The sequence below is a fragment of the Cebus imitator genome, unplaced genomic scaffold (assembly GCF_001604975.1).
Source record: "Cebus imitator isolate Cc_AM_T3 unplaced genomic scaffold, Cebus_imitator-1.0 Scaffold266, whole genome shotgun sequence".
NCBI lineage: Eukaryota > Metazoa > Chordata > Mammalia > Primates > Cebidae > Cebus > Cebus imitator.
This window is the reverse complement of record NW_016107581.1, coordinates 2,247,331-2,257,389: the sequence shown is the minus strand read 5'-3', so window position 1 is coordinate 2,257,389 and position 10,059 is coordinate 2,247,331. Positions and strand designations below refer to the sequence as shown.

The following is a 10,059-nucleotide window of genomic DNA, read 5'->3' as shown; positions in this document are numbered from 1 at the left end:
GATCTTGGCTCACTGCAACCTCCGCCTCCCAGGTTAAAGCAATTCTCCAGCTTCAGCCTCTCAAGTAACTGGGATTACAGGCATGCACCACCACACTGGCTAATTTTTGTATTTTTAGTGGAGATGGGGTTTTGCCATCTTGGCCAGGCTGGTCTCGAACTCCTGACCTCAGTTGATCTGCCTGCCTCAGCCTTCCAGAGTGCTGGAACTACAGGCAAGAGCCACTGCACCTGGCCTTATGTAACTGTGAGAATTATTATGTGATATGTGTAAATGAATGGATGAATGAATATTTAACACTTTAGGGGCCCGGTGTGGTGGCTCATGTCTGTAATCCTAGCACTTTGGGAGGCCAAGGCAGGTGGATCACCTGAGGTCAGGAGTTCAAGACCAGCCTGGCCAACATGGTGAAACCCAGTTTCTACTGAAAATACAAAAATTAGCCGGGTGCGGTGGTGCACGCCTGTAATCCCAGCTACTTGGGAGGTTGAGGCAGGCAAATTGCTTGAACCTGGGAGGCAGAGGTTGCAGTGAGCTGAGATTGCGCCAATGACACTCCAGCCTGGGTGACAGAGCAAACTCAGTCTCAAAAAAAATAAAAACAGCCAGGCTTGGTGGCATGTGTCTGTAGTCCCAGCTACTTGGAAGGCTGAGGTGGGAGGATCGCTTGAGCCCAGGAGTTCTGGGCTGTAGCGCGCTGTGCCTGTCGGGTGTCCTCACTAAGTTCAGCATCAATATGGTGACCTCACGGGAGCAGGGGACCACCAGGTTGCCTAAGGAGGGGTGAACTGGCCCAGGTCGGAAACTGAGCAGGTTAAAACTCCTGTGCTGATCAGTAGTGAGACTGCGCTTGTGAATAGCCATTGCACTCCAGCCTGGGCAACATAGCAAGACCCCAACTCTAAAAAAGTAAAATAAAATAAATAAAAACAAAAAACACTTAAGGTATCTGGTACTTGGTAAGCAATACTTAAGTGTCAGCTATAATTATTATCTGTAGAGCTGAGAACATTGCCTAGCACGTAGTCAGTGTCCAATAAGCGTTAGCCGCTGTTATTATTGTTATTGGCGAGGAAGTTTCTGCTGCCCCAGGGTGAGTGGGTGCTGTGGTCATTTTTTTGACAGAGTCTTGCTCTTTTACTCAAGCTGGAGTGCAGCGGCTGGATCCTGGCTCACTGCAACCTCCACCTCCTGGGTTCAAGTGATTCTCCTGCCTCAGCCTCCCGAGTACCTGGGATTACAGATGCCCGCCTTGTAACCACCCCTGGCTAATTTTCGTATTTTTAGTAGAGATGGGTTTCATCATGTTGGCCAGGCTGGTCTCGAACTCCTGACCTCAAGTGATCCACCCACCTTGGCTTCCCAAAGTGCTGGATTACAGGCGTGAGCCACCATACCGGGTCAGGTGCTGTGGTCTTTTGACTGTCTAATGAATTCATTAGATCTGTAGACTGTGCTACCTGTGAGAATGCAGAAGTAATCCAGGGGATTCAGGGAATGCTGTTGTTTGTCTACACTAGCAGTGCATTGGCACTGCAGATTCTATACAGTCTCTGGAGTTCCCTGATCATGTGCTAGGCACTGTTCTCAGCTCTCATTTAATTTCTATTTGGTAGTTACTATTATTGTCTCCATTTTAGAGATAATTATAGTCCAAGCAGAGAGGCTCATGGGAATTGTAGCCCATATGCTCACAGGGCCCCAGGGACCAAGCTCCCTTACCTCCTCCTTAGCTGACAAACGATGGGATGGGCAAAGATTTGGTGAGAGAGGGAGCTAACCTGTGTCTCCCCCTTTATGCAACCTGAGGAGCGAGAGAGGGTTTGGGACACGTACAGTGGCCTGGAGCAGGAGCTGGGCACCTTAAGAGAGACCCTGGAGTATCTGCTGCACCTCGGTTCTCCCCAGGTAAATCCCTGCTTGGAGACCCCAAGACCCACCCCAACTCCAGCTTCTGCCTGGAAATCCTTTGGGCATTTAATCTCCGCCCATAGAGTCTAGGCTCCGCCTACAGAACAGAGGCCCCGTCCAGTTCGCGCTTGGCTTCCTTTCTGTCTTTTCAATCTAAGCCCGTTATTTTAGTTAAGACCACACCCTTTAGGTTTGTTTGTTTGTTTTTGTTTTTGTTTTTGTTTTGAGACAGAATCTTGCTCTGTCACCCAGGCTGGAGTGCAGTGGTGCCATCTCGCCTCACTGTAACCTCCACCTCCCAGGTTCAGGTGATTCTCTCACCTCAGCCTCCTGAGTAGCTGGGATCACAGGCATGCACTACCACACCTGAGTAATTTTTTTTTGTATTTTTAATAGACATGGGGTTTCACCGTGTTGGCTAGGCTGGTCTTGCACTCCTGACGTCAGGTGATCCACCCACCTGGGCCTCCTAAAGTGTTGGGATTACAGGTGTGAGCCGCCGCGCCCGGCCAAAAGACAGTTTTTTCAATTAAATTGGATAACCACGTGAAAAAAAAAAAAAATCCCAACTCCATCAATATAGCCCAGCTGACTGCAGACCTTTGCAGGGGCCTATTGGCTGAAACTCTCCCGCATTTTCCCGTCTTTAAGTGACAAATTCCTTTCCTCCCCACAGGACAGAGTGTCTGCTCAGCAGCAGCTGTGGATGGTGGAAGACACGCTGGCAGGTCTGGGTGGCCCCCAGAAACCGCCCCCACACACTGAGCCTGACTCCCCATCTCCCGTGCTCCAGGGCGAGGAGTCCTCAGAGAGGGAGGTAAGATGCACACAATTCTCTCCCCACCCCCAGCTTCCTGTCCCATCTGTCCTTGGCTCAGTCTAGTCCCCTTCGGCCTCTTTAATTCTTCCTTGATCAGCGAACCCACCTAGGGCAGCTGTCCTAACCTCTGGAAGATGGAGTCTTACTCTGTCACCGAGGCTGGAATGCTGTGGCACGATCTCGGTTCGCTGCAACCTCCACCTCCTGGGTTCAAGCGATTCTCCCGCCTCAGCCTCCCGAGTAGTTGGGATTACAGGCGTAAGCCCCCTCACCTGGCCTAATTTTTGTATTTTTAGTAGAAATGGGGTTTCACCATGTTGGCCAGGCTGGTCGCGTACTTCCCACCTCAAGTCATCCACCTGCCTTGGCCTCCCAAAGTGCTGGGATTACAGGTGTGAGCCACCACGCCCAACCAGGATTTTTTTTAAAAGACAGATCTCAAGAAAAAAATAAAAGAGAAAAAAAATAAAATAAAGACAGATCTCATTCTGTCGCCCAGGCTGGAGTGCAGTGGTGTGATCATGGCTCACCGGAACCTTGATCTCCTGGGCTTATGTGATCCTCTCACCTCAGCTTCCCAAGTAGCTAGGACTACAGGTGTCTGACACCACGCCCAGCTAATTCTTTGTTTTGTAGAGATGGGGTCTCCCTGTGTTGCCCAGGCTGGTCTTGACCTCCTGGTTTCAAGTGATCCACCCACCTTGGCTTCCGAAAGTGCTGGGATTATAGATGTGAACCCACTGTGCCCAGCCTAAAAAGTTTTTGTAGGGAAAGGGTCTCACTATGTTGCCTAGCTGGTCTCTAGCTCCTGGCCTCAAGTGATCCTCCCACCTTGGCCTCTCAAAGCTCTGAGATTACAAGCATGAGCTTCTGTGCTCAGATTTGGTTTATAGTCTTAATCCTATTCAGGGCCAGGAGTGGTGGCTTACGCCTGTAATCCAAGCACTTTGGAGGCCAAGGCAGGCGGATGACCTGAGGTCGGGAGTTCAAGACCAGCCTGACCAACATGGTGAAACCCCGTCTTAAAAAAAAAAAATCCTATTCAGACTGTATTCTAATTGCTAAATGCTTGAAACATGTTAATAATAGTAATGATAATAGATGGCGCTGTGGCTCACGCCTGTAATCCCAGCACTTTGGGAGGCTGAGGCGGGTGGATCACCTGAGTCAAGAGTTCAAGACCAGCCTGTCCAACATGGTAAAACCCTGTCTCTACTAAAAACACAAAAAATTATCTGGATGTGGTGGCAGGTGCCTGTAATCCCAGCTACTCAGGAGGCTGAGGCAGGAGAATCGCTTCAACCTGGGAGGCGGAGGTTGCAGTGAGCTGAGATCATGTCACTGCATTCCAGCCTGGGTGACAAGAGTGAAACTCCTTCTCAAAAAAACAAACAAACAAAAAATGCCAGGTGTGGTAGCACATACTTGCTATTAGGGAGGCTAAGGCAGGAGAATTGCTTGAATCCGGGAGGTGGAGATTGCAGTGAGACAAGATTACGCCACTGCACTACAACCTGGGCGACAGAGCAAAACTCTATCTCAAAATAATAATAATTATCATCATCATCATCATCACCATCATCATTGTTATTCCCTTTTTCTTATCCCCGAAGAGCCTGCCTGAGTCCTTGGAACTGAGCTCCCCTCGGTCCCCCGAGACTGACTGGGGGCGGCCTCTTGGAGGTGACAAAGACCTCTCCAGCCCTCGCTTAGGTGAGCATTCTGGCCGGGTGGGACTTTCTGGAAATTCCCATCCTCACCAAGTCCCGTTCTGTATTCCTAGGTACTGGGTCTCCAAGGGTCTCCCGGGCTTCCAGCCCTGAGGGTCACCACCTCCCTTCCCCACAGCTGGGAACCAAGGTAGGCTGTAGATCCATCCTGTAATGCTTGTATCTGACCATCAGGGACCCCAACACTTCTGGGGAAACAGCTAGGAGTAGGGTTCTAAGGCCACACTCAGAACAGGGGGAACTGTTTGTTAAGAGCACTGAGATTGAATTTTGTCTCTGCTGCTTCTAAACTGTGTGACTTTGGGTCAGTTATTAAACCTCTCTGTGACTCCATTTTTTCATCTGTTAAATGGAGCTAATAGCAGAAGCTACCATCTAGAGCTGACATGAAGATGAAAACTAGATGTATGAGGCCAGGTGCGGTGGCTCATGCCTGTAATCCCAGCACTTTGGGAGGCCAAGACAGATGTTCACCTGAAGTCAGGAGTTCGAGACCAGCCTGGCCAACTTGGTGAAACCACATCTCTACTAAAAATACAAAAATTAGCCATGGGTGGTGGCATGTGCCTGTAATCCCAGTTACTCAGGAGGCTGGGGCAGGAGAACTGCTTATACCTGGGAGGCAGAGGTTGTAGTGAGCCTGGATCATACCACTGGAGTGGTGTGATCACCGCACTCCAGCCTAGGCAACAAAGCGAGACTCTGTCTCAAAACAAAGGCCAGGTGCAGTGGCTCACACCTGTAATCCCAGCACTTTGAGAGGCCAAGGCAGGTAGATCACCTGAGGTCAGGAGTTCAAGATCATCCTGGCCAACATGGTGAAACCCCATCTCTACTAAAAATACAAAAATTAGCCGGGTGTGGTGGCGCATGCCTGTTAATCCCAGGTACTTGGGAGGCTGAGGTAGGAGAATCACTTGAACTCAGAAGGTGGAGGTTGCGGTGAGCCAAGATCACGCCATTGCACTCCAGCCTGTGCAACAAGAGCAAAACTTCATCTCAAAACAACAACAAGAACAACGACAACAAAAAGACATACTCCCTGAGTGGGGCAGAGAGCTGATCTCATGTGTCCCTGAAGTTCAGAAATTGGTGGACTTCCAGTAGCGAGAATGTTTAGGAATTGGTTAATATTAAGCTGTGGAAGTTCTGTGTCTGCTGCTGATTGGCTGGTTTTCAGAAGCATGAACTTATCACTGATTGGCTGATTTTCAGAAGGACAGATCCATCACTGATTGGCCAGCCTTCAGAAGCATGTGACTGTCACTGATTGGCAGATTTTCAGAATCTCAGATCCATCACTGATTGGCTGGCTTTCAAAAGCCTTTGGGGTACCTGTTGGGATTACTTAATAAAACAGATTTTAAAGCATTTCTTGGGGCTGGGAATGGTGGATCACTCCTGTAATCCCAGCACTCTGGGAGGCTGAAGCAGGCAGATCAGCTGAGGTCAGGAGTTTGAGACCAGCCTAGCCAACATGGTGAAACCCTGTCATTACAAAAATACAAAAATTAGCCAGGTGTGATGGCGGGTGCCTGTAATCCCAGCTACTTGGAGGGGCTGAGGCAGGAGAATCACTTGAACCCAGGAGGCAGAGGTGGCAGTGAGCCAAGATTGCACCACTGCACTCCAGCCTGGGCAACAGAGCGAGACTGTCTCACAAAATAATAATGATAATAAAATACGTAAATAAAAGCATTTCTCGGCCGGTGGTGTTGGTTTGTGCCTGTAATCCCAACAATTTGGGAGGCCAAGGTGGGTGGATCAGTTGAGCCCAGGTGTTCAAGAGCAGCTTGGCTAACATAGCAAGACCCATCTCTATAAAAAAAATAATAAAAAGTTAGCTGTGGCCGGGCACAGTGCCTCACGCCTGTAACCCCCACACTTTGGGAGGCCGAGGCAGGTGGATCACCTGAGGTCAGGAGTTCAAGATCAGCCTGGCTGACATGGCAAAACCCTGCCTCTACTAAAAATACAAAAGTTAGCTAGGTGTGGTGGCACGCACCTGTAATCCCAGCTACTTGGGAAGCTGAGACAGGAGAATCACTTGAACCTGGGTGCCAGAGGTTGCAGTGAGCCGAGACCATGCCATTGCACTCCAGGCTGGGCGACAGAGCAAGACTCTTTCTCAAAAAATAAAAAAAAGTTAGCTGTACGTGGTGGTGCTACTTGGGAGGTTGACATGTGAGGATTGCTTGAGTCCAGAAGGTCAAGGCTGCAGTGAGCCATGATGGCACCACTGCACCTCCAGCCTGCGGAACAGAGGGAAAACGTATCTCAAAAAAAAAAATGTATTTCTGGTGCTTACTTGTCATCATGGATACAAAAGCAATCAAGCCTTTCCTAGGAAGAGAGGAGAGGCGAGTTTTGATTCTCAGTGGTACGAGTCATGGGCTGGATGATGGGAGCCTCCTGGAAACATCACTTATCTTGGGACATGCTCCTCCCTCAGTCCAACCCCATGGTTTCAGGGGCTGCCAAGGTCCAGAGCACACAGGTGGTCTAGTGAGTTCCAGAAGTTTCAGGGCTGAGCAAAGAAAAACCTATGACCACCAGATGGCAGTAGCACACAGGAGCTTTATTTGGTGGACACTGACAGATTTGTCTATGGGGGACGTCACACCCAGTGTGAGACCCTCCAGAGGCTACTGTGTGAGGGTGAGGACCGCTGCACAGGAGGGAAGGGAGGGAAAGGGAGCTCCCGAGAGAGGGACTGGAGAAGGGGCTTATCTTTTTTTTTTTTTTTTTTTTGTAGAAGACGGAGTCACCTTGTCACCAGGCTGGAGTGCAGTGGCCCAATCTTGGCTCACTGCAACCTCCACCTCCTGGGTTCAAGAGATTCTCCTGCCTCAGCCTCCCGAGTAGCTGGGACTATAGGAGTGCACCACCATGCCCAGCTAATTTTTGTATTTTTAGTAGAGACGGTTTCACTATGTTGGTCAGGATGCTCTCGATCTCTTGACCTCGTGATCCACCGCCTCAGCCTCCCAAAGTGCTGAGATTATGGGCGTGAGCCACCGTGCCTGGCCAAGGGGCTTGTCTTACTTATCTATGGCTAGCAGATATTGGGCAGAGTCTCAGGGTATACAAAGCAGGCAGACTGCTTGGCTAAAAATATCTGCTTATTAAGACTATGTTTAAAACAATTGGATGTGTAGGAGTCTGAGTTTGTTGCTAGCAAGCCTTTAGGCCAACGGTCTGATCTGCTATGAAGAAATTAACAGCAGTGGCCAGGTGCGGTGGCTTGCACCTGTAATCCCAGCACTTTGGGAGGCTGAGGCTGGTGGATCATGAAGTCAGGAGTTCAAGACCAGCCTGGCCAAGATGGTGAATCCCCATCTCTACTAAAAATACAAAAAAATTCACCAGTGTGGTAGCAGGCACCTATAATCCCAGCGACTCAGGAGGCTGAGGCAGAGAATTGCTTGAACCTGGGAGGTGGAGGTCACAGTGGGCCGAGATTGTGCCATCACATCCAGCCTGGGTGACAAAGCAAGACTCAGTCTCAAGAAAAAAAAAAAGAAATTAACAACATAGGGTAATGTACAGTAGCCAGTGGCCATCATTTATGTAACACAGGACTCAGGATTGGTCAAAGCAGAGGAAATTGCTGGGGCCGGTATTGCAGTAAGCACAGATCCAAGCTCTCTCACTGGAATGTTTAACTGGAAACTCCAGCAATGAGTGTTCTCTTTCTCTCTCCCTTCTTCTTCTTCTTCTTTTTTTTTTTTTTGAGATGGAGTCTCGCTCTGTTGCCCAGGCTGGAGTGCAGTGGCCCAATCTCAGCTCACTGCAACCTCTATCTCCTGGGTTCAAGGCGATTCTCCTGCTTCAGACTCCTGAGTAGCTGGGACTACAGGCACATGCCACCAGGCCCAGCTTATTTTTGTATTTTTAATAGAGATGTGGGGGTAGGGGAGAAAAAAAAAAGTAGAGATGGGGTTTCACCATGTTGGCCAGGATGGTCTTGATCTCCCGACCTCATGATCCGCCCACCTTGGCCTCCCAAAGTGCTGGGATTACAGGCATGAGCCACAGCATCCGGTCTTTTTTTTTCTTTAGATACAGGGTCTTGCTCTGTCATCAGAATGGAGTGCAGTGGCACAATCATAGCTCACTGAAGCCTTGAACTCCTGGGCTTAAGCGATCCCCCTGCCTCAGCCTCTTGAGTAGGTGACAGGAGTGTATCACCACATCTAACATGTTTTTTTTTTGTAGAGATGGGGTCTTGCTATGTTGCCCAGGCTGGTCTCAAACCCTTGGCCACAAGTGATTGTTCCACCTCAGCCTCCCAAAGTTCTGGGATTACAGTCACCCACCCCTGAACCTGGCCTTCTCTCTCTCTCCCTGCTTAAGCAACAATTTTTTTTTTTTTTTTTTTTTTTTGAGACAGAGTTTTGCTCTGTCACCCAGGCTGGAGTGCCGTGGCGTGATCTTGGCTCACTGCAACCTCCACCTCCCTGGTTCCAGCCATTCTCCTGCCTCAGCCTCCTGAGTAGTTGGGATTACAGGTGCCTGCCACTACACCCAGCTAAATTTTGTATTTTTAGTAGAGATGGTATTTCACCAAGTTAGCCAGGCTGGTCTCAAACTCCTGACCTCAAGTGATCCTCCTGTCTCAGCCTCCCAAAGTGCTGGGATTACATGAGCCACCTCGCCTGGCCTAAGGGTGGGGTCTTGGGACATTTCTCATCTCCTTAGGCCCCGGTGGCCCGGCCCCGGATGAGTGCCCAGGAGCAGCTGGAGCGGATGCGAAGAAACCAGGAATGTGGACGGCCCCTCCCTCGCCCGACCTCCCCCCGGCTCCTCACCCTGGGGAGGACACTGTCCCCAGCCAGACGCCAGCCTGACATGGAGCAAAGGGTGAGGGGAGGAGGGCTAGGGCTGGGCGGTAGGATGGTAGTGGGTCCTTGTCACCTACTTTGAGTCCCTTTCTGTAAAATGGTGATAATCCCTACCTCTTTACACCAAACTGGATTTCTGGATTTACCACTGTCTGTACTCAGTCAGTGTCCTGGCCTCATTCGTTAGTGATGAGTGGACAGGCGTGGCAGTGAGGGGAGGACAGTGGGTGGGGGCGGGGGGGTGGTCACAGATCTGTATTGGAAGCCTAGTTTTTTTTTTTCAGCTGCTATGTGTTGTCAACAGCAAGAAAGAAAAACAAAATATCAGCCAGCAAGGAAATTGATTGTATTCATGCTTTTCCAATAGGGAGAACATCCCAGATCTGAACATCAGAGTTTCTCAGATATCTCAGGATGGCTTCCCTTAGTGTTTTCTTTTTTTGAGGGACAGCCCTGCTCTGTCGCCCAGGCTGGAGTGCAGTGGCGCAATCTCCACTCACTACAGCCTCCGCCTCCTGGGTTCAAGCGATTCTCATGCCTTAGCCTGGGACTATAGGAATGTGCCACCACATCCAGATAATTTTTCTATTAGCTAGTAAAGACAGATTTTTACCACTTTGGCCAGGATGGTCTTGAGCTCCTGAGCTCAAGTGATCCTCCTGCCTCGGAAGGTGTTAGGATTACAGATATAAGCTACTGCTCCTGACTTCCCCTTAGTTGTGTGTGCGTGTGTGTGGTTTTTTTTTTTTTTTTT

General features: G+C 49.7%; 1 protein-coding gene across 5 annotated transcripts in view; it reads left to right on the top strand.

Annotated features, from left to right (window-relative positions):
- The window catches only part of PLEKHA4 (pleckstrin homology domain containing A4), a 27,329-nt gene that overhangs the window by 14,168 nt on the left and 3,102 nt on the right, over nt 1–10,059 (top strand). For all 5 annotated transcript variants that reach the window (XM_037728477.1, XM_037728475.1, XM_037728474.1 and 2 more), the window contains 5 exons: nt 1,810–1,908; nt 2,588–2,728; nt 4,345–4,444; nt 4,515–4,591; nt 9,163–9,324. In XM_037728477.1, coding sequence (XP_037584405.1) covers nt 1,810–1,908; nt 2,588–2,728; nt 4,345–4,444; nt 4,515–4,591; nt 9,163–9,324 — 579 coding nt within the window. The remainder of the gene's footprint in view (nt 1–1,809; nt 1,909–2,587; nt 2,729–4,344; nt 4,445–4,514; nt 4,592–9,162; nt 9,325–10,059) is intronic.